Source organism: Puma concolor, chromosome B2, assembly GCF_028749965.1.
Source record: "Puma concolor isolate L17-30 chromosome B2, mPumCon1.1.hap2, whole genome shotgun sequence".
In the NCBI taxonomy this organism is placed as follows: Eukaryota; Metazoa; Chordata; class Mammalia; order Carnivora; family Felidae; genus Puma; species Puma concolor.
The window spans coordinates 148749016-148773838 of NC_141671.1; the positions used below are offsets into that span (position 1 = coordinate 148749016).

The 24823-nt window shown below is 43.3% G+C and overlaps 1 protein-coding gene across 7 annotated transcripts in view; it reads left to right on the forward strand.

Moving 5' to 3' along the window:
• The first annotated feature begins 12209 nt into the window (after positions 1-12209).
• Positions 12210-24823, forward strand: part of QKI (QKI, KH domain containing RNA binding) — a 152756-nt gene continuing 140142 nt past the window's right edge. For 3 of the 7 annotated variants that reach the window (XM_086708287.1, XM_086708288.1, XM_086708290.1), the window contains exon 1: positions 12478-12760. In XM_086708287.1, coding sequence (XP_086564413.1) covers positions 12619-12760 — 142 coding nt within the window. In that variant the 5' untranslated portion in view covers positions 12478-12618. Of the gene's footprint in view, positions 12761-14041; positions 14430-24823 lie in introns of those variants that run through there. The other 4 variants (XM_086708289.1, XM_086708291.1, XR_015251712.1 and 1 more) reach the window with 4 other exon arrangements.

The window sequence follows — 24823 nt, forward strand, 5'->3', positions numbered from 1 at the left end:
GGTGAACTGTAGGATCCATAGGAGGCCTAAAGCCACGAACACCCTGTGGGGCTGAGAGTCAGAGGAGCTAAACGCTGAGCTAGCCGGCAAGGAGTGTCTAGAACCTGAAAAATAAAACTGCCTGGTGGGAATGTTTTCCTTGTGTTTTCTTCCTCATGCAATTCACCTTTATTTCCTTTGCTACAATGATATCATTAGTGAGTGCTGTACCCAGTGGAGACTACTGAATATAGTGCCAAATGGGGGTAAACGACAATGATAGAACTTTTTTTTTTTTAATGTTTCTTTATCCTTGAGAGAGAGAGAGAGAGAGGCAGAGTGTGAGCAGGGGAGGGGCAGAGAGAGAGAGGGAGACACAGAATCCAAAGCAGGCTCGAGGCTCTGAGCTGTCAGCACAGAGCCCGACGTGGGGCTCAAACTCACAGACCGTGGGATCATGACCTGAGCCGAAGTCAAACGCTCAACCGACTGAGCCACCCAGGTGCCCAGAAATGATAACTCTTATGTTAAGTACTTTTAAAAAGCCATATTGAGATGCCAGCAAGTTTCCCCACCCAGGAAGCTCACTGATAGATGTTAAGAACAAGGTCACAGGATGTGCATATCGTGTTGCTAATAGGAATGTATTGTGTTATAAATAAAAACTCGATCACATCACATCAGCAAGTTCCAAGATTAAGGCTAATCATGGTGCTACCGAGACTGTGTGGAGAGGCTGCTGGGCTGGTAGGAAGTGACCCCCTGACCAAGATGACAGAGAAAATGGGAGAGAGCTGAGAGGCTGAGAGGTGAGCCTGACTTTGAGGCTGGATGGGGGAGGGGAAACCCTAAGAGGGAGGCCCAAGCCTTGAGCTCAGATGTGTGTCACCAGCAAAGTGAGCTGTCACCTCAGTACTATGACCAAGATTCCGCCTTGGGAAAATCTGGTGTAAAAATCAGTGATTTAAGTTTTTTGCTGTGGGCTATGTACCACTACCCTGACTTAGCGCTTGGTTACATATACACGTCACAGTAAGCCCGTCTTGTAAAAAATGGATGATCAGAGAGGCAAATTCTTATCAAGCCCTTGTCAGGGATTCGATTACAGTTCAGGCTGAATCACATCCCCGGGGAATCCAGTGATAATGCTTCGCCCTTTTGGTAACAGGTGAGGCAAATGGAAGTTTTGTTTAACATCAGTATTACCATGAGGTGTGTGATTCACTGTGAAGCTGGACTCATAAAAGCATTTACTTGAAATTCCTTTTTCTTCTCGGCTACCTTGGTTTTCTGGTGTGTCCCAGCTTTTGTCTTGAAATGATCCTCTGGGGGCGCCTGGGTGGCGCAGTCGGTTAAGCGTCCGACTTCAGCCAGGTCACGATCTCGCGGTCCGTGAGTTCGAGCCCCACGTCGGGCTCTGGGCTGATGGCTCAGAGCCTGGAGCCTGTTTCAGATTCTGTGTCTCCCTCTCTCTCTCTGCCCCTCCCCCGTTCATGCTCTGTCTCTCTCTGTCCCAAAAATAAATAAACGTTGAAAAAAAAATTTGAAATGATCCTCTGAAGGCTGCTCTGGTAACCCGAAAACTATGGACAGAAAGTTGGGGCTCTCCAGGTGAAGTCCTCAGAGGCTGTGTGTGCGGCCGGGTGTGCAACAGACAACGAGGCAACGGGAACCACGGTTTCAGAGCGCCAGTCTGGTGGGAGCCGAGACTTCTGGGGGTTCACCTGGAGAGACCCGGTTCACTTCAGGGAAGGCCCTGGTCGCCCAGAGCTGTCTCTGGTCTTCTAGTTGCTTCATACGTGACTTGATGAAACTGACTTGCAGAAGCCACTTGCGAGCGTATGGACATTTGTCTCCTCCCACCCCACTCTCAGACTTTAAGTTCCTCAAAGCATGAGCTATTTTTTCCCATGGCATCTGATGAACAAAAGGGGGGGGGTGTTCATTGCTTTGCTTACCGGATGTCTGCTGACAGAAATAAAGCATGGTTTTGCTGAGTGGGCAGGTGGAGCGGACACCCCTATTTATTCACCTGCCTGTTGAACGTGGCTGGGATTGGGGAAGGCCCTTGCACGGGCATCATGGACCTCACATCTGAAACCTGGGGTCGGCCTGCAATTGTCAGTGACAGAACTTGGCGAGGGGACCCCGGTGTCCTGGGAGCTTATGCCAGTCTGGGAGGGCAGACTGTCCACCCTGGTCCCAGACCTTCCGGAAGACATGCTCTTTTTGGGTCTCCTAACTGCCTGCTCAGCTGTTGATGGGCCAGTTAAGGGAAGGAGGCGGCCTCCTTTCCCACATTCGCCTCACTGCTGTGGGGCTGTTTCTGCTGTCGGGCAGCTGAAAACTGGGTCTTGAAGAGCTTGGAGGCCGTGGGCCAGCTTCACATCAACTGTTTCTGCTGCTGACAACACAGCCAGCCTGGGATCAAGGCTCCTTTTCATCAGGTTCTTTGTCCATTTTACTTCCTGGTGTCAGCAGCCCTGGGAACAGGAAATGGTTCGCGCAATAGGAAGCGACAGGAAATTGATGACTAAGTACTTTTGAGTTTTGTGGATAGTTTCCACGTAAACAGAGATATTTACACACTTTCCAGAAACACATGTGCATTGATCTCTAGGAGCTTTATTGAGGCCCCACTCTTTTCAGGTGTTACTATTATTATTATTTATTTTAAACTATTTATTTTGAGAGAGAGAAAGCGTGAGTGGGGGAGGGGGAGAGGGGGAGAGAGAATCCCAGGCAGGCTCCGTGCTCAGTGACCGAGCCACCCAGGCACCCCTCTTCTCGGGTTTTAAAATGAGAACTGTTTACCTAAAGTTTATTGTGTGCTATCGGGGTTTTGCTGGGGACTTCATGTTCATTTATTCACATAATCCTGACAACATCCTTAGGTGGCATCACCCCATTTTCCAGGTGAGCAGACAGGGGGTAAGCGGCATCACCCAACTTCTGGTAAGTGGCAGGGCCGAGATGCGAACCCAGGAATTCTGTGGCTGCTGCTCCAGACCCCGTGCTGGGCTGCTTCCTCCCGGGGCCAGCAAACCCTTCAGGGGGAATGTTTTAGGACTTCGTTTCATTGCTCGGGGTTTAAAGGCAATTCGTGTCCATCATCTGTGAGAAAAGCATTTCTCTGGCTTGGCAGGTAGTTTTGTAGTGGGGCTAAGGGGCCACGATTCCATATTTTCACAGTGCAGGAGGAAGTACCCATTCCTGCCAGGACCCCAAGGAGGCGCCCTGCCCGGACGGAGTGACGGGGTCTGGTTGGGCCCCTCAATTAAGTGAAAGCTGCCTTCCAGACATGAGGCACCTGCCCGGCTGAAACGCTGGAACCTGGTCAGCTGAGGGATTGGAGAAAGTCAGGTCTGCTCTGGGGGCCCCAGAGGTCAAGGAAGCCGGTGCAGAGAAGGGCCTGCCACCCCTTACCCGCCAGTGGCCAGTGACCGGTGGCCAGGCCGCCCGAATGGAAGCCGGGACCCGAGAGGGAGCAGGATTATTGCTGGCAGGTCAGCTGATGGGACCGCTTACAGGGCTGTCTTTGAACTCTGAACACAAGTCTTTTTCTCTTTCCTCATTTCATGATCTAACAGTTTTGTGCGTTTGATTCCCTCCTCCCATCCGTTCTGCTCCCTTAACGCCTTCACCTGGACAGGGGACACGCTGCTGGCCCGGGAAACCCGGCCCACCCGTCTCCGCGTCAGCGGCCACTTTCCCACTACTTAATTCCAGGCTCGCGCTCTAAATACAGGGTGCCCGTTTTAGAACTGCTAAACAGAACGTGTTACTCATTTCACTATGCTACATTTCATTTCCATCTGAAAAACCATGCTCCCCGCCAGTGGGTATGGAAGAAAACGGGGCCGTCAATGCCAGCGAATCCAGTTGGGGGCCCTTGAAGATCTACAAAATGTAACTGTGACACATTTTTACAGAGGGGCTTGGACAGAATAATTAGGAAATAGTAAATGCTGGCATCATCAGTATTACTTGTAGAGTTCAGCAAAGGAATGTGAATGGCTATCTAGGACAGAGGAGAGAGCAGAACAGAGGTACCTCTTTGGTGTGAAATTATAAAAAGTTTGCCATACAGAGAAGGATTAATCATGTTTCGGCTCTGGCAACGACCTGTTTATTGCAACATTATTTGGTGGAAAATAGTAAAGCCGAAAACTCTGGTATTTCATTGTAACTGGGTAAACGTGACTTTCATAAATTTTCTTTCTGAACTTGGGTATATGCCCAAAGAGCCTATACATATATTTTAGACAAAACAACCAATATATATATTTTAGACAAAAATAACCAATTTAGTTGCAATCAGTAAAAACTAGGAAAACTCGATTTAATGGACATGAGGCTATGAAAGAAGCAATTTTCTAAATATGCAAATCAGCTGACAGAAATGGAAGTATTATTCAAAATGTTTTTAACCATTGGTGGGGCAGGAGCGGAAGTGACCTGAGTGGCCATCAGCCCAGTGTGGGGAGAGGGGCAGGGCACCAGGCTCTACTCTTTAGCTGGGGCCAGAGTGGTGCCCGGGGTGGGGGGGACTCTGCAGGAAGGGCTGGGCAGTGTGCCTAAGAGAAGCAACTATGCCCTGAGAGGTGTGGAAATGGTTCCAAACTAAAAATTGATAAAGTTTACTAGTATGGACTGGTTGAGTATCAGTGCTGTAATTGCTTTTAATCTTTTATTTCAATAAAGGGATTCTGATAAAATATCATCACTATATAAACTGTCTTTTATATTAAAACAAGAAGTACTTGTTTTCTGACCTAATAAGAATTCAGGGGACTATGGATGTTCTGGTCCCTGTAGCCCCAAACGGAACGTTTCTTGTGGGGTGAGACGTATCTCACACTCCAAAAGGCTTTTCAGGAATCATCGAGTCACTGCAAAAACTGTTCACACAGTAACAGACACTGAGGCCCCTCCTTCTCCTTCTGTTTTCCCTGTGTCACTAAAGACAGACAAGGATTTTTCAGATGCTACTATTTACTCAGGTAAGTATTCTGGGCCATGAGCAGCTTTACACAGCTGCTTGCCCTCCTGACAGCTCAAGTAGGTCTATGTTTTCCTTTCTTTTTTTCCTTTTATTCATTCAAATAAGTAACTATTGAAAATAGACTTCTTGTAAAGCGTCTAAAGAGCAGAAAGAGGAACAGGCCTGGAATCTACCCTCCAGGAATGGTTATGCTCCCTTAGTGGTAAGTTCCTCCACTAGGAGCTCTGGGTGTGGTTTTGTAGTGCTCTACTTTTTCAGTTGCAGTATGTTAAAAAAGAAAGAAAGGAAGGAAGAAAGAAAGAAAAAGAAACACTATTTGGTTTTAGTCTTTTGTAAATTATAAAAATGTAAGAATTCCAGTCAAATGTATTATACTGTCTAAGGAAACCAATATCCAAAAATATGACTTTTAAGAAGGAGTACAAAAATGACACCTAAGAATTTTAAATTTCTTATTGCTATTACATGACGACCCATCTGTGCACAGGGTATCCTAGGCACAGAAATTAAATTACAACAAAATCAATGTTCTGATATGGAAGAGAACATCTTACTCAGAATCACAAAATTATACAGCTTTAAAGCCTTCCAAGATCACTTAGTTCAAATGTTAGAGAGACTGAATTACTTACTCAGTGTTGCACAGCTCATTAGGATAGAACTAATAAGGCCTTTTTTATACCCAGCACAGCAATCTTTTCTCTACAGGACTTGGTGATATTTCAATGAGATGTAAGAGCTTAATGTTTGAAAAAAATCCAACATCACCCCTGGTTAGAATACTGAGAAAAGAGCCACACAAAGATGACAGAATTCCACTTTTAACTGATAAAGGGGCCAAAAGTGTGCCAGAAACCACTCAGGACTTTGAAGATTTGGTTTGAATATTGCTCCCAGCATTTGCTAACTGTGTCACCAGACTCACGTCATTTGGTTAACTTGAGCCTCAGCTGCTTCCCCTATAAAATGGGGGTAATAATTAACTCAGAGCTGCCATGTACTCAATGGGATAGTAACTGAAGTGCCTAACAGTTTGTAGAAACTCTATAAAAGTCAGTCCTCTTTTTGTCTCCCTGGTCCACTAAAAACCCTGTTTAGAAAGAATGAATATACAGAAATTATGGGGAAAATGCAACATGTAGGCTGTAAGTTAAATTTTAGTAAAGGACAGTGGCATTTGATTAAATGTCTGGGACATGAGTAGGCACTTCCCTTGCTCATAAAATATTGACTCACGTTATTTGAAACTAACACGTAAAGGGGCAGTTGGCTGGCTCAGTTGGGAGAACATGTGACTCTTGACCTTCAGGTCACAAGTTTGAGCCCCATGATGGGGGGGAGAGTTTACTCAAAAAAAAAAAAAAAAATTAAATTAAGGGGGCATTTAAAACACAAAAACGAAACAAAACAAAAATCCTAATGCATAGATTATGAATCAAACAGTATTTGTTTAATGTGTTAAAAAAATCTCATTACAGAGTCATCCTGAATGAACCAGATCTTGAAGGAAAAAAAAAAAAAAAACAAAAACAAATCAGCAGTCCAAGGGAACACTATGGAAATTGTTTTGCAATCATAAACCCATGAATCAGTTTGAAGGTTGATCAAAACAAAATGCATTTTTAATTCACTCTCATATTCCTGTAATTAACAGATGGTTAGTTTTTAGTTAAAGTTTCTGCTTAAATGTGGAATGAACACGGAATTACATGGCACCAGCCTGCATCCTGGCTGAGAACTTTTTTCCCTCTAAAGTTTCATTTAGGGTCAAATGAGTAGAAACTCTACACCATCAGTTAACATTTAACTGCTGTGCAGTGGTTTCAGCTAAATGTTAGTATTACGTCTGCAACTATCATGTTAGTGGTTTTAAAAAGCGGCACAATTAACAGAACAGCTGTGAGGAGCAATGCCTTTAATTTTACAAATAGTGCCTTTGCACGAGGAGATACTTAAGTATGCCTCACTGAAAGGAATCCACCTTACTGTTTTGATTCATTTCTTTGTATTAAAACAATTCCCAAGGCTCTTCTCCGTGAACACTTGAGCTTGACATTTGAGGCCAACCCAAATCTGGCATCTACTGTTCTTTTTGGAAACTCCTACCCTAAAAGCCTCACACTTTCCAAGTTTTCGTCGGTACCCCCAACCCTCCAATTTGAGATGAAACCCACCTGGAGGCCTGGAATGGTGGTGCTCATTTCCATTCCTATGGCATTTGGTCCTTAGCACTTGCTTTTGTTACTTAACTTTTCATATGTTTGTGATATTAACTCCCAGCTTAGCCTCAGAGTTAACGACAGGTGTTTAGACAGAATGGGTACTCACATCTTTGTTGACTAAGATACACTTATTGGGGTGTCTGGGTGGCTCAGTCAGTTGAGCGTCCCACTCTTGATTTCTGTTCAGGTCATATCTTGGTTCCTGGAAGAGTGTGGGGCCTACTTGGGATCCTCTGTCTCCCTCTCTCTGGACCCCCGCGCCCCCTATTCATGCGCCTGTGAGCACAAACAAGCTCCCTCTATTAAAATGAATAAAACACTTAAAAAAAAGATATTCACCCTTAAAATGTGTCATTTTCAACCTTTTAAATGGTATCTGATAAGCCATGTCACAATTGAAAAGGATACTTGAGAAATCTACTAAGACAATAAACAAACATAATTAAGACAATAAACAAACGAAAGATTATAGGAAAGCCCCATTCCCTTGTAGGAAGATTTAAGGATTAAGATTTAAAAAAAAAAAAAAAGCATTTGGGACAAAAGACCATCAGAGATTGGATTCTTAGGTCCTAAGAACATTTTCAGGAACTCCAAGGTGACGGAAAAAAAAAAGTTTGGAATACTCAAATTTTCTATTTTAAATGTCAAGAACAGCAATAAGCAAATAGAGCCAATCAAATTTTAGAATGCAGAAAATATATTTCCACTCGTGATTAATTACTGATGTTAGATGTGGAAACATTCTTAGTGTCAACATATTAGATGACATAGTTTTCCCACAGAGAAAAAGCTATTATAAAGATCTTCAAGAGGAAGCTTACCCACGTGTACACGGTTAACTTGTGAATATTGGGAAGATGGTATTTTTGTAATAATGTGATTAAAGAGTCCTTCCACAGTAACTTTGAGATTTTGAGGCTTCTTGAAGTCAAGTGATGTTTCCCAACAACTTTTGTATTCTTCATTGCATTTATTACGTTCGGTAATTAATGGGGTAATATACACCTAAAATGTCTGAGGCAGGAGTGTGAGGGAGAAAAGGAAGGGGTATAGTGGATACTTGCACATAGCACGGTTGTCTCCGGAGACATCATCCTGCATGGACCCGATGCTGCCTTATGGGACCAACTCCTTACTACTCTTTTTTTTTTTTTTTTTAAAATTTTTTAACGTTTATTTATTTTTGAGAAAGAGAGACAGAGTGTGAATGGGGGAGGGGCAGAGAGAGAGGGAGACACAGAATCCGAAGCAGGCTCCAGGCTCTGAGCTATCAGCATAGAGCCTGATGTGGGGCTCAAACCCATGAAATGTGAGATCATGACCTGAGCCAGAGTTGGGTGCCTGACTGCCAACTCCTTACTATTCTTAAGAATCAGCCATCTATCTCTCCTCCCGTGTTCGGCTACCACACCTAAGATGTTTGCTGGGAAGATTGAAAGGACAATATAGGTAAAGGCTTTGCACAGTTTCTGGTGCCTGACAACTACTTAATACTTTTGTGAATATTTATATAAATATTTTTTTGAATATATTTTTAATGAGTGCCCATGTGTCCTGTGTGCTGTTTCAGGTGCTGGGAACTCCGTATAGAACAAAGTAAAGCCCTTGCTCTCCTGGAGTTTACAGTGTAGGGGAAGGTGAGAGACAAATTTACCCATAGATAGAACATGTCAGGTAGAAATAAATGCTATGAGGGGCACCTGGGTGGCTCGGTTGGTTAAGCATCCAACTTTGGCTCAGGTCATGATCTCACGGTTCGAGTTCAAGTCTCACATCAGGATCTGTGCTGATAGCTCGAGCTTGGAGCCTACTTCTGATTCTGTGTCTCCTTTCTCTGCCCCTCCCCTGATTACACTCTGTCTCTCTCTCAAAAACAAACATTAAAAAAAGAAAGAAATGCTATGAAAAGGGTGGGGGGGGAACAGAATACAGAGTGTGTGTGTGTGTGTGTGTACATGCATGTGCTATCTTCTACAGGGTGGTAAGGGGAATCTTCTCTGGTAAGACCTGAAAAAGCATGGGAGGTACGGGCTTATACATGTGTGGGGAATGAAGGAGAGGAAACACCAAGTGCAAAGTCCTGGAGTAGAAAGCATGCTTGGCTTGTTTAAGGATCATAAGGGATTCCAGGAGGAGAGCCCAGTTGCTAGGGGAAGAGAAGACACAAGGTCAGTGAGGCAGCAGGGGCCAGAGCATGTGGGGTCTTGAAGGCCTTTATAAGGTCTTTGGGTCTTTCCTCTGAGAGGGGAAACATAGAACTGTGAGCAGAGAAGTGATCTATGTATACTTGAAAGGGCAATATGTAGCAGCTATTATCAAATGCTATAACCACAATAGATGAAATATATGGGAAATAAATACTGATTATTGTTCTTTAACCCTGATCTGGGTCACCTAGGTTATAAGATCCAGGTGGGCCAGAGGACACTGTGGTGTCTATCCGTCAAACATGGTGGAACATGGTCAGAAGTTTCAACCTGACTTATTGGACAGGGTCAGTAAAAAGGTAAAGAACATAGGCTTTAGGATAAAATATGAATGGAATTGAATCCCAGTTCCAGGGATGAAGTCTTGGGAAAGTTACTTAACCTCCTTCTCCTTGGGCTTCCCCTTACATGCAACAGGGATGATAGCGTACCTAAAGTACAAGGTTGCCTTCAAGATTAAACGAGATAGATGAGACATACACATAAAGCATTTAGTGCAGGGCTTGGGAGCTTAATACACAAACTGACTAAGAAGGGGGATGAAATCTTTTACACTAGCAAATTAAATGAACAACTTAGTACCTTTTAAAATACCTATCATTTTGCTCCATACTGGAAAAAACATACATTACTTTTTAAAGAGGCAACCACTTTGATTAAATTACTGTTTCCTGCATTTATAAAATCCATCCTTTAAATGATAATTGAGTAGGTGAATATTCTATGGCTCTATTAACAGCAGTGGAAGTTGGAGAATTTGAAATATTTTCGACTTAAACCTTTTTAACTTTGTCTGCAGGGCAATTCCATTTCCTCTACCAAAGGAGCTTAATTTTAGAAACAACATTCTTTAAATGAGGACAGAAGCTACTTGCTACTCAGAGTATTTGTTTGAAATTCAGCTAGTTTCAGTACAAGTCAAACCAAAAGTGTTCCTCAGAATTTGTATGAAGCAGGATTTTGCCACAAAATCCCATTTACATTCTTTTCAGTTAAAACACAGCAGACAGGATTAACAGATTTCAGCCACCTGTAGCTCTCACCACGGTCAGTTTGATGTTAAATTTTGTCTACATTAATGGAACTTGTCATCATAGGCTTGCAGGAAAATGCAGATGCGGATTTTGAGACTGACAACATTCTATACAACAAAGATAACTATGCTGTTGCAGTTCAGAAAATTCTTTCCCAAACAAACCTAAATGTTGGAAATGCATCATACTGCATGGAAAAAGCTTCCTGTCCACAGTATCATTGTTTTTACAAGGTGGCAGGTATGTTGACTTTCCCCTTTCGAATTAGGTACGTGATCTTTATTTCATTTATTGCGGCAGCATTTTATTACTGGATGCTGATGCCATCACGAAGTACAACATCGCCCACACAACGCACGGCCCCCTCCTTTTTCGTACAGCGCGGTGCTCGTTCCTAACTGAAGCTGGCTCTGGGAATAAAGGATGCTGCAGCAAGGCAGACCCTGTCCCCAGAGGCGTGCCCCTGGGACAGGTACTGCACTGGTAGCGGTGACGCCGTCGGGGCGACGAGGGGCGCCCATGCGGGACCCACCGCTCCTCGGGCTCCCTGCCGCTGCGTGGGTCTCGAAGCCGGAGACCGCGGGGACGCCGGGGAGGCGGGGGGGTTGTCGTGTGGTGCCACCAACGACACAGCGGCAATGGCCCACCCGGAACACAACAGGGACCCGACACCAGGGAGCGAAGATTCCGCAGCTTCTCGCCCCCGCCCAGCCACTCGGGGTCCGACGGCCGGGCCAACCCTCCCCCTACCACCGCCCCCCGCGCGCACCCGCCCAGGCCCCGGCCCGCCCCACGCAGGCGCGCGGCAGGCCACGCCCCTCCCCCTTCGCTCGCGGGGCGAGGGCAGGGGCGGAGCGACCCTCGGAAGGGGCGTGGAGACCGGACTCGACGCGCGCACGCGCTCTCAGACTTTACGGCTACGTGTCGGGCCACGTGATGCCCACCCCGAAAGTCCCCCGTGAAGCAACAGGACGTTAAAAAAAATTTTTTTGGGCGGGGGGTGGGGGGGGAAGGGATGAAAACGGACTAGAGATTAGAGATGGGGAAAAAAAAAAAACTATAGTAACGGGAGGAGAGAATGGGGCCCTGCGGCGGCGAGCGCAGCAGCCCTGGCGCGTCCCGCTGGCAATCCCGCTCACCTAAACGCCACCGCCGGACCGCGCCCGCCAGACGAGCCGGCCCGGCGGCGAAGAGCGCGAAGCGGCGCGGCCGTCGCCCCCGCCCCAGTCGAAAGCACCGCCACCCGCCGCCCCCGCCGCCCTGCCCGGCGCCCTCCCCCGTCCGTCGGCCCCCGCACCGGCCCCTCCCTCCGCTCTCGCCCGCCTCGGCGGCGACCCCGGCCCGGCGCCCAGGCCGGGCTCGCCGGGCACCGCCTCCGTCGCGCTGCCCGCCGCCGGCCCCTCAGGCCGCCCACCCCGCCAGAGGGAGACGGCGCGGCGGCGGCGGCGGCGGCGGCGGCGGCACCCGGGCCGGGGGCTGCGGGGGGCGGCGGCGGGAGGAGGAGCGCGCCGGCCGGGGCCCCGCTAACGGCCGCCCTGCGCGGCCCCGCCCGCCGCCCGCCCCCGGCCCTCCCCGCGCCGCCGCCCCTCCCCCCGCGCCGCCGCCGCCGCCGCTGGCAGCGCCGCCTGAACTGAGGCGAACTCCGCCGCCAAGTGAGTGAGGAGGAGGAGGAGGAGGCGAGGAGGAGGAGGAGGAAGAGGAGGAGCGGAGTCAGAGCGCGGCGGCAGCGGCAGAGGCGGCCGCGGCGGGGACCAGCCCAGAGAGACCCCGAGCCCGCGGCAGAAGCGGCGGCGGCGGCTGAGCGGGCGCGACCAGCCGAGCGAGCGGCGGCGGCCCGGCTCCTCCTCGTCCGGCGCCGAGCGGCCCGCGCCCGCACTCGGCCCGCGGAGACCCGCCTCCCGCCCGCCGGCGGCCTCGTGAGGGACGCGCCGAGCCGGCGGCCGAGGAGCGGCGGCGGGCCGGGAGCGCGTCGGGCCGCGGGCGGAAAGTGCCTGCGGGGGCGGGGAGAGCGCGGCGAGCGCGCGGTCCGGCCGCCCCGGCGCCCGGCGCGGGAGCGGAGCGGAGCGGGACGCCGAGTCCCGAGCGGCCGGCGGCCGGGGCTCCCCGCCCCTCCCTCCTCTCCGGCGGCGGCGGCGGCGGCGGGCGGAGTGAGCTGCGGAGCCTGGAATATGGTCGGGGAAATGGAAACGAAGGAGAAGCCGAAGCCCACCCCAGATTACCTGATGCAGCTGATGAACGACAAGAAGCTCATGAGCAGCCTGCCCAACTTCTGCGGGATCTTCAACCACCTCGAGCGGCTGCTGGACGAAGGTGAGTCTCTTCGTCGGCCCCTCGCGGCCCGCGCCCCGGCGGCGGCCCCTCTTCTCGGGACCCGACGCCCCGCCGGCGTGTGGGGAGGGCGGGAAGGTCGCGGCCGGCGGGGACCGTGCGCCCGGGGACGGAGAGGCCCGGGCGGGGCGCACGGAGGCGGCGCCGAGGCCGGGCTCGCGGGGCGCGGCGGCGGCGGCGGCGGGCAGGCGGGCGGGCGGGCCGGGGCCGCGGGCGCGGGCGGGACCCGCCGGCGGGACGCACACTCTCCCCTCCAACGCCCCCCCCCCACCCCCGGATCCCGGACCCCGGACCCGAGACCCCGGGCCTCGCGCCGCCGGCGCCCGAGTTGGTGGCGCTGGGGAAGGGCTGCGGGGCGAGCCCTCTCGCGCCCCCCGGCTTCCAGCCGCGCCGGCGAGCATCGCGACGGCCCGGAGCTTCGCGGGCCTGCCCGGGAGGAGCCCGGCCTCGCCCGCCCCGCGGGCGCCTGAAGGACACCGGCCCCGGGGCGCACCCAGAGGGGGCTCTCCCGAGGAGGCCGGCGGTGCCCGAAGTGGAGGACTCAGTGGGGCTTTTGCTTTTTTGGAGTTTGTGCAGCTTGCAGATACTCGAGGGGAGTAGCGTGGGGCTCGATAATTTAGAGAAATTCCAAAGGAGACCGAAAGTACTGCTGATTTAGCCGAAGGCGAGGACAAAATGACAGCGGAAAGCACTTTTTGTCCTTTTGTTTGGGGAAGCGAGAACTGTTCGGGAGTTTAACTTCACTTCGGGCGGGGGGGGGGGGTGTGAATACGAAATAACGCGAGGACAAATCTGAACTGAGTCCCGAGTAGGAGAGAACTTCGGCGGAGAGCTTTTCCCCGAGGACGCCGCTGCCTTACTTTGTAGGACAGGAAATCAAGACGTTTGAAAGGGCGAAAATAAAAACGAGTGAAAGTTTGCAAGAAAGCTTGGTTGGTGGAGAGCTGAGGGATGCGAAGAACGACTAGAAGATTAATTCTGGCCAACTCTGGAATCTCTTTAACAAGTTTTTGTAACAATGCCCTGGACTATTAAAAATTCTAGTAGCTGTGCATTGCTGTGAACGCCTGGAGAAAAAAAAATGACCAGCAAGAAAGTCTGCTTTGAAAATCGAGTAGCCAGGAGTTTTTTTTTTTGTTGTTGTTGTTCTTAGAAGCATCACCGGAGGACTGTTAAAGCTGAAAACTGTGTTTTGTAGAACTGAACAATGGATTTTGGATTTTTCACAAGAATTTTGAGATCTTTATTAAAGAAGTAGGGAAAAGGAATCTGAAGCTTAGAGAGTTGGAATGTCACTAAAGAACAAAAGACCGGAAATGTCTCCGTGATTAAAGATGGTTAAAGAAGGATCCCAGGAGCTTTTGTTGTCTGGAAAGTCCAGAAACCACCTTAAAAGTACGAAACTGTTAGGTTTTACTGCGCCCTCCGTTTTGCTTACATACGTTAAACATAACGGCCGCAACCTTTATTGGAATAGGCTTAACACTGTTGAAACAGCAAGTCTGTTAATTTCACATTGCTCCAGAAAAAACTTGAGCTGTCCCTTTAAGGGGTTCTGTTTTTTTCTATTTGTGTTGGCATTTGAAAGATTGTGGAGGCAGAAAACTTTCTGGAATGTCAAAAAAAAAAAAAAATTGCTGGAACTCTTAAAGTGAGTATTTCCAAATGTGAGCGCTAAGGGGCGCCAGTTATTTTTTTTAAAGGAGAAATGTTTGGAGCAAAATGTGTAACGTACTCAATAATGATCTATATTAAATTTAGTGGAAATTTAAATCACAGTAGATGGTTTTATGTGTAATTTGTGGCCACACTTGTTGTATGTGTAATACATAACATATTTGCAAACAATGAAAACACTTTCTTTAAAATTATGGGAAGAACTTTTGTCACATTTCAAAAATAATACGCAGCCTTGCTTTGGTATGTTTTGGCAAAATTAAAGCTTGAGTGGTATTTGTAAAAGTTTCTGTCAGGGTTATTTTTCGAAAGTACTGTTGTTTAGAAAGAATGCTTCATAGATGTTAAAATGAAAACACGTCCTCACGATATTTAGGGTTAAAGTTTCATTCTCTGAATTGAAATGTTCAGTTCAATCAAATGGCACTACACTAGATTATAAAAAAACAATTGCAAATACTTTCACTTTACGTGCATGCTATTTAAAAACAGCTCATTTAGGTTTCTCTGGTTCTGAAAGGCTTCTCTTTTGTGTTACTACGTTCCCCTAAAATCCCTAAAAGATAATTCGGACTCCTGTTAAAAAGTTTCTAACCCTTGCCTTCAATAATTTTTAATCTCCCAAATCTAGAATTCCAATTATGTCATCTCCAACAAAGGTTTGTTTGTTCATTTCTCTGTGGTTGGAAAGAGTAACCATTGCATTTTTAAGTCTTGGAGACTACTAGCTGAGGATGATAAATTGTAATTTTTTTTTTCTTTTAGTATGGTTTACTCCATCTCTTATCTTGGTCTATCTTGAGTTTTAGTTTTATCAACTCCCCAGCATCAAGATTGCTTCTGTGTGGTAGCTGGAATGTTTAAAATGGACAGCATAATGACTAGGAAGTTTGATTGTTTTTTTATCAGACCAGTACAAACATGCAGGAAAGGGGGCTATTCCTTAGTGTGGAATAAGCAGCTTCCTGTAATTGTTAGCCTTATTATAAACTTAATTTGGCTTAAAGAAAATTGGTTTTTGAAATGCATCATATTTTTTGGGCCAGGTGATTGAATTCTGAAAATTTGTCAACTTGCTTTACCCCTTTGTGGTCTGTCGTTGTCCAAAACAAATTAATCATGATTTCAGTTTCTGGTTAGGAATTACATTTTGCTTTTCCATATGATTGGCAGAACAAAAAAAATTACGTAAAGCTTTAAGTTTCACGTTAGTAATTAAGATACTGTACTTATATTAGATGTATTTTCAGATAATTAAAAATTTCGAGTGATTTTTTTCATTTCATTTCATTTAGGAATTCTATTTCAGAATGCATTTTAAAAGTACACTTTAAGAATTTTTGCTTGTCAGTTTGAGAATTTTTATTTGGCTAGTCACAAATTTGGGATTTATATGTGCTAGGTTTTCTTAGTTGATCAACACTTGGCATGCTTTAGATTGAGCATTTTAGTTCCATGTCAAGTTAACCTTTAGCCTATATTTTGACTGTGGACAATCTTTTTGGTTTTTGGATTTATTTTATGCGGGGTGGGGGTGGGGTGGATTGTCAGACTTTGCTCCAAGTATCTTTACATGGTTGCTTTTTTTTTTTTTTTTTTTTTTTTTAAGTTGTGACTGTGTTCTAGGTTAGACCACTCACGTTAAGGATGTAATTTCAGTTACTGTTTCCAGTACTTAAGAATCTTTCGTTGAAGATAGAGATGATTGCACACAAAACCGAGGTCTTAAACTGCTCTCTGGAGAGAAGTTTCCAAACTGAATCCTGGGACCATCCTTGGGAAAGAGTAGTTGCTACAGCAAGTTTTTTATTTAAAAAAAACAAAACTTTCTTTGTCATGAAAATGAGACTCGAGGAACAAGGGTACTTGAATGCAAATTCTGTTTTTATAAAGTATTGCAATTTAGAATTAAGATGACAAATGAGATCAGTTAGACTTAAAAATCCCAGATGGGGAAAAGGGAGAACTAGGGATTTTAAAATCAGATTTTGAGTTTGTATTTTTTAGGCACATGGAGGTTGAGGCTGCTGACAGGAAAATTCAAAATGTATGGTTTATAAGTAAAGCTAGCCTAAATCTTCCGTGAATATCTGGAAAATTAGTGTGTGGCTCAGAAGTGAGCAAACATGTTAGATTACATTCTCCATTACTCAATTGAAAAATGCATTTTAATTTTCTTATGTTCTTTTGGAGGGATGGTAATAGATTTTCTGACCTCAATTTTCTCTTCCTCTCCCTTAAAAATGTGGGCAAAAAATGTTTTACATTAGAACTTGCTTTACTAGTTAACATTTTTCCATGTTAATGTTTGTCTCCATTTATTATGCATTTAGTATCGAAAGTATCCTATCATACCCTCGGTTTTCTTACACTTCAAAAATTTTTTTCCAAGGGAGAAATCTTGCTTGTCTACAAAAGCTTTGTTTCAAAAATTGTATGGCTTTTTGTTGGTATCGAGAAGATTCTTGCTATGTAAGTTTACTAAAATTTTAGGGTTTTTTTCCTGGAGCATTGTTGACAGTAATCAATATCTGAAACAAACAGATTTTAGCTAAATTGAAGTAATCTGTTCTTTAGAAACAAAGATTTTGTAGTTGTATACTAGCCCTTTGAATTAATAGTGATAAGAAGGAAACTGATATTTATAATCAGTTGTTCTCTCCATTATTCTTTTTCCCCTTACCCAGGAGGTGTCACCAGCTCTATAAGGTAATGATGGAAATGATAATTTGTATAGTAGGTCATTTATTCAACATTCATTCTCTACTTTTGAAGCTTAACTCCCCTTTAGGCAGAATATGTATTCAAGATGCATGTACATACAATGAGGCAGAAGGTGATTCCTTTTTTTCTTAACTTTATCCAATTTACATGTTTTGCAGTAAAAGCTGTACTCCCAAGGATATAATGTAATTGAATTAATAGAAATAGGTCTCTTCGCTAATCACATTTGCTAGTGTGTTTGGTATGAGACCTTTTCTTAAATGGCTTTGAGGATATCGAGTGAAAACAAGTTAATTTGGTTTTTTTAACGGTTGATGCACCTTATATTTCTGTTGTTATCCCCTCACTTGTCACTGTCCTGAAGCTGATTGTAAAGTGCATCAGTTTTCCGTAAGAAAAAAAATGGTTTTTGGTTTACTTTTTAAAGGGAAATCAATTCCTGTGACAAAGGACATAAAATGTAACACCCCGCCCCCCTCCCCACCACCCCAAACACACACACACACACACACACACACACACACACACACACACACACACACACACACACACACACACCCCCCCCCCCCCCCCCCCGCCTTTCTGCCTTTACTGGAGCATTATTCTCATGCTCTTTTTCTGAAGCCAGTGTTCAGATTTGTAAGGTTTTGTTTGATTGTTTTTTTAATTTTTTGGCTTTAAGAGAATTATACCAGTGTGATCATAGAGATAGCTTTTTATGATCTGACTGGAATATCTTTTAATTTCTTTGAGAAATTTATTACAGTTAATACAATTTGTTCGGTTTATGATGGTGCAGTTAAAAGTAAAATTTGTCTTCCTCTGTTGGGGATGGGAAAATGCTATGCCATTTTTAAGTTTAATTCATTTGATAACTTGAGTGACAGAGTCTACTGAGCAACTTTCTGTTGCTATCGGTATGTCAACTGTTACGAAGATATCCAAGGATCTATTTTAGGCCAAGGGATCAGGATAGAGCCGGAACCTATGCCAAGAAGTCATAATTCTATTATGTACTAACTTTTAATTCTTAATTTTTATATTTTCCAACTTTTTATGATTGTCAGGATTTCATTATTTTTTCTGATCCTTCTCCTTTTTTGACATCAAGATTATGTACTTTTCCCTTCATGGGAACTTTTAGGGAACGCGTGTACCTCTTTTACAAGTTGGCGTTTCAGTTTTGGGGCCCAGAATAGCTAGGTTGTTAGATGTCCAAGTAAGATTTTTACAGCTTTTTTTCATTTAACAGAAAGCAAACATAACATTAAAGTTTTCGTAGTGAATGCATTTTGTTAGCGTGACTGTGTTATGATTGATATTTGACTGTAGATATAACCCAGTGTGTGTTAGGTACTACTGTCTATAGAGTTTTCATCAGTCGTACTTAACATTGCAATAATATCTCTGTTTGTGCCTGTCTACCCTGTTAGAATTGGTTGAAAGTGCCCACCTCATAGCCTGGCGTATTTAGACTATCAGATGTTCATTGAATTAATAAATAGGTTGACAGTGTTACCCTCTTGATTTCTATTTTCTCTAAAGTATGGGATTAAGCAAATTATATACTAACTGGTGATAGTTTTGGGCAGTTAGAAAAAAGGTACGTGTTTTTTTTTTTAATGATTTGTTTTTAGAAATCTTACAATATTGTTTGTAATACCTGTCCTCAAGAAGCTTTTATCTTAATTTTACTTTACTACCATAGGTGTGCATGAGAATTAGGAAAATAAAATTGTTTTACTGAGGCAATAGTTTTCAGCCAGTCCTTATGCAGAGTAGATCAGTCCATAAGCAGAGAGAAGCTGGCAGTGCTCCTCTCAGCTCCTAAAAGTTTTGGCATTTATGGAATTCTATAGGTAAACCTTTTTCCTTGTCAATTACCTATAAAAGTTAGTATCCAGCTGATATGTGGGTCTTGTAGTCTGTAAAACACAGTGTATGGGAAACATTCCAGGTCCCTAAGTGCTGCTTTGATGTGTTCATGATAGATAAGGACTATTTGAATGGTTTTAGTTCAGAAGAAAGCTGAGTATAAACATATATGGCAGTTACAGTAATTTAATACAAATAGCAATTTTTTAAAGCATAGGTGTTTCTTTAAGCTAATTTGAAAGTGCCATTACTTAGAAGACTGATAAATTGAAGTTTTCAGCTAACTGAAACTTAACCCTCTTAAAAGCAGTCTACTTTTCTGCTTTAGCCTTAGCAATGTTTTAAAAGTAATTCTGCCATGAATTTTTACAGAGATAGCTTGTAGAAGATAAGTGATTTATCCAGAAATCTTATAATTAACAAGCAAATGACCGCACTTAATTTTTTTTGTCATTCGTTTCCTGAAGCAGCAACTCTAGTTTGAAATTCCAACAATCCTGTTAGGTCTAGCAAAATGAAACTTTGTTCATAATGTTGCTTTATACGTTGATTCTAACCTATATGTTTTATTAAACTAAATTTTGTGACTAATGAAATGAATCCATTTACTATAACATCTCTTTCACTGTTATTTATGATAACACAGAATATGTCAACTTGGATGCTTTTCAAGGGTACTGAAGTGTCAGAAAAACATCAAAATGCAGTTAAATCCAGAAAGTAGTCTCATGTTGTATGGTCATAGCAATAAGGAAAGGGCTTCTGTTTGTACATGTGTAGGCGTGCATGTGTATAGAGGGAGACATACAGCGAATGTGAGCTGTCCCTGAATCCTTGAGAGTGGGCGCTGGGGACGGGGAAGATCTAGAACATGGATGGTTTTTGAAGTAATGAAACTATCTTGCTTGGCCCCAGGATTGAAATGATTATATATCAAAAGTGGAAAAGGGACTTATTAGCTATCCTAAGTAAACATCTTGCCTTTGGCTTTAGTGCAGGACAAGTCATTGTAAAGATTGGGCATCATTACCTGGTCAGTTGCAAATTATTGGGGAACTTTTGGGTTTTAAGCTAAATTAAGTTTAAAATATATAGAAACATCTGCATAATGTAGGTGCAGAAACTGAGGTCTAGAGAGGTGGTGACTCTTCCACATCACAAGGCAAGGTAGTAACAGGGTTGGGGCTAGACCCTTGGCTCTACCTTCTGATCTCTTTGGTGAATATGCTGCTCCATACATGGAACTGAAGAAGAAAAACCCAGAATAGTTCCATGTGCTAAGAAATTCCTGTGTTGCCTTACGTTGTGAACATGAAGAAAAAGTAAATGGGAGATTTGCTAATTCTGTGATAAGTTGGACAAATACCGGTCAAATTCTTGGAGCTGGAATTTTTTTTTTTTTTAATGGTAGATTTTTGTGATCATTAAGAGGCTAAAAACGAGAAAGTAAAGGTGTTTAGAGGATTTCAGCTCATTTAACTTCTTAGTAACCATAGGATAGAGCTTTATTTAACTCGTTAGGTACAAATAAATCTAGTGTGTATTTAGTATTTTTGCTGCTGTTATTGTTTTTTGCAGTTATTATTTCTTATAACCACTCAAGAAGAAACCTAATATTTCTGACTGGAAGATTTAATATAAAGGTTTACTGAGTCAGAAATGTACGCTTGGATCACTTTTAGATTAGCATCGGGTGGTTAATAGCATAGGTGGGCAACTCTGAATAGGGATTGTCGGGAGGTGACTGACGTTGCTGGATGGAAATGGGAGCTGCACTGAGTAGCCCGCCTTGTTCCATTTGTGATGCCCACACCTGGAGTGTCAACTGATTCCTTCAAGTATATTCAGAAAGAAGTAGGAACCACAGCCCCTCGCTTGCTGTGTTATAGTAATCGACTTACTCTGAGAAACGTTACGTGGAAGGTGAATACACTTTTTAAGAAGTAAGATTTCAGACCAAGTTCAAATATAAGGTATTTGGAAATTAACTGCATCTAATTCTTACTATTGCTGCTGTTACCATCATTGCGGCATGATGCTGCAGTTGTTACAACAGGTATTCAGGTGTTGACGGTATGTGTGTGCATGTATATGTGTGCATGTATACATGCGTACATGTGTGAGCCAGCATAAAGATAAAAATGAATTTGTGTTTCTGGCCATATGCTAATGAGACCATGTTGCAAGTAAGAATTCTCTGGCTAGGAGACCTGAGATCTAATCATGAGGTTGCAGTTAAGTAGTTTGGTGACCTGGGACAAGATACCTAACCTCAGATTCTTTATCTGTAAGTGGAATTATTAACTGCCCTACCAACCTCAAATCAAAATACTCGGAGACAGGAGAGTATTATATGCAGAAGAACTCTTCAGACTGTAATGTCGCGTCATCTAATTTCTGTCGATATTTTTAGGTTGTTTTTGATAGGATAGGATGGACAATGAGATAAGCAAGGCAGCATATAGAGAATGAAAGAAGAAAAGAAAAAAGGTAACTTACCCGTATGAGTATCAGCTAGTGTTTATGTTCATGAGGACCACTCACTACTAGCATTCTGATGGTTGAGAAGTCCCTTTGAGCTGAAATAACTAATATTTTTTGAGAATTAGAACCTGGCTTGGTATTAATAGGTGGTAGGCTTTAATGAGGTGAAGGGAGGGTGGAGGATGTTCTAGGAGAAGAGAAAGTGCTGTAATGTCGAAACAGTGGTGATGGGAGATTGAAAGATTTTCAGAAACCACGTTTAGACTCATTTGGAATGGCAGATGCACGCGAAGGAGTGAGTTAAGAGCACAGCCAGCAGGCTAGGTTCGGGCTCTATTAGGATGGGCCTTGAATGCCAGGATGAAAAGCATAAATTTTATTCTGAGTTTTGTAAGGAACCAGTGGAGGGCTTGTACCGTTTTGGGGTGTCATAATGAGCTCTTTGAGGGGAACTAACAAGAGCGCAGAATAGATGAGCTTAAGGAAGTAGAAATTGGATGCTGTGAGAAGGATTAAGATTTATGGTTAGGTAGCTTTTAAACAGTTAATTTTCTCAAAATACTTAATAAAAATATATTCAAGCTTTCTATATTTTAGATCTAATCTCTTTACAGTTTTTTAAAGCATTTGTTTTAACTAAAAATAAACATACACAAAAATTATTTTTTCCTTGACCGTAAGTTATTACCTTAATCCTGAGGTATTGAGAATGTGCGGGGCTCATTGGTACAGCTGTCACCCAAAATGTTGGTTACTTAGAATTAGGCTTTGGCTTTATATGTGAATTAAAGAGGACTGAAGAAACTCTTTGGTTTAGGGGAATCTTAGAAATTTTTATTTTATTTTATTTTTGAGAGTGCTTGCATGAATTGGGGAGGGGCAGAGGGAGAGATGAAGAGAGAGAATCCCGAGCAGTCTCCATGCCCAGCCAGAGCTCGATGAGGGGCTCGGTCCCACCACACCGCGAGATCATGACCTGAGCTGAAATGAAGAGTTGAGTTGGACACTTACCTGAGCCACCTAGGAGCCCCAGAAATTCTTGACCTGGTTTGAGTTGGAGGAAATTTTATCCAAACCTTACTCATCTAATGTTGTCAAATCTAGATGTGTTCAAAAAGGAAGATTTTTGGGAACTTCACTGTTTTCATCATCTTATTTTTATTTAATCTTATTTTTATGTTGATTGTTTTGAGCAAAGTAGAGCTCTCTTGACCTGCCATCTCTGTATATTTGTGTATCTCTCTTAAAAACTAGAATCATTTTGTATAGCAACATCGTATTGAACAAAATGGCTCAGTCTTACATTTAATATGATAACCAGTCTATATTCAGATTTCTGTAGTTATTCCCAAGATATTTTTTATAACTGGCTGTCCAGACCAGAGTCTGACTCAGGACCCCGTCCCGTTCCTTGAATCTGGTTGTTATGACTTCACGCCTTTTTAATTTAGAACCATCTTTTTTATGTCACTGCTGTAACTTCCTTATCATTGGAATTATTCCTTTCTGCCCTCTGTATCTAGCACTTGGGAGGTTAGGTTTAAAGGATCAAATAGGTTCAAGTGTATAACATCATAGGTGATGATTAGGTACTTGATTTAGCATTATGCTGGGGGTACAGTATCTGGTTCCACTTTTAGTGAAACTGAAATGGAAATCTGGGTTAGTGTGGTGATAAACTGATCCTCCCACTGTAGTTTGGTAAAGCTTTCCTTAACCAGGGAATATATTCCTGTTTTGAAAATAGTTCCTAATGAAAAAAGCCAGAGAGATGCATACTCTTCGTTAATCATTGGCAGGGTCTGGAACTAAAGTGTCGGTTTGCTAGCTGCCTCAGATGGTGACTGATGAAAAGGTTTTATTTCTAAGTAGTTGGCAAAATCTCTACTGCAAAGTTTTTCTCCTTAAGAACTTTTAATAGTAAGGAAGTTATATTCCAGCAGATGGAGATATTAGTACACAAAAGACAGTGTTTAGTGATTAAAATTTGTTGAGAAATAACTCTTTTACCAGAATAGGAATTTTTCTCCTTTAAATTGTAAGAGAAGAGTTGCTCAGGAATATGAGAAACAACAATTGTGAAATTTAGTATTTAGAAGTCACATGTAAATCAGTGTGATATTTCTTTAAATAACTTTTTTTTTTTTTTTAAAGAGACCATATGTTAGTATGTTGTCTATACAGTGTGAGTGGTTTAGGACATTCCATTGAGTATTGCAGTTTCTGCCTTTACACCTTAGTTGTTTGAAGGTTTTTTTTTTTTTTTTTTTTTTTTAATTTGTTTTAGAGCAGGACTGAGTCAAGTCTGGAAAAGTACTTGTATATTTTCTTTGTGATTCTAAAGTCTTCAACCAGGCTGTTGATTTGTTTACTAATGTAAATCAGAAAAAAAAAAAATCTGTGCCATAGTCTACTATTACATGTCATATGAAGAGAAAGTTTTTTTGGGGATTATAGTTTTAGTGTAGTAATAAAAAATTATCAGCAGTAAAAAGATAATCTTATCTCACTTTATTGTAGTTTATAGCATTCCTTGTCAGTTTTTTTAGTTAGGTAAATATTATATATTTAAAAAGTATGCCCTTCCATTGTTAAAAAAATATTGCTTCTTTATATTGCTTCTTAGATATGATTTGGAAGCATCTGTTTTTGTTACTTACACATTTAAATTTTACTTTGCAAGTTGTTATATTGAGCTTTTTTTTTACATTGTCAAGTCAGTTGTAAAATACCCTTTTTCCTTAATCACTTGAAGTCGGACTCAGACATGAGAAAAGTATTTATTTCTATGTAGAAGCTAGGGAAGAAGATACCGACTGTGGTACCTCTGTAGAACTGATAATAACTTCCATTTTGCATTTTTCCCCCGGTGTCCTTTTTTTTTTTTTTTCTTTTTTTGTTATTCATAAAGTGTAGGGAATTGAAGGTGCAAACATTTTCACTTCACTTTTGGCAGTGTAGTGTGTTTTGTGGTCTCTGAATCCTGGAAAAGGTGGTGATGAGGGCACAGAGGGCATATTGTCTTTGAACCTTCATGCAAAGTATTATTTTTCAGGGAGAGAGTTTCCCTGTGGCCAATTTTGTGTGTACTTTTTTTTTTTTTTAAATTTATTTTATCCATTTTGAGAGAGAGAGAATCCCAGCCAGGCTCCACACTATCAGCACAGAACCTGATATGGGGCTCGAACTTCATGAACCTTGAGATCATGACCTGGGCTGAAATGAAGAGTTGGGACACTTAACTGACTGAGCCACCCAGGAGCCCCTCGTGTGTACATTTTAAAA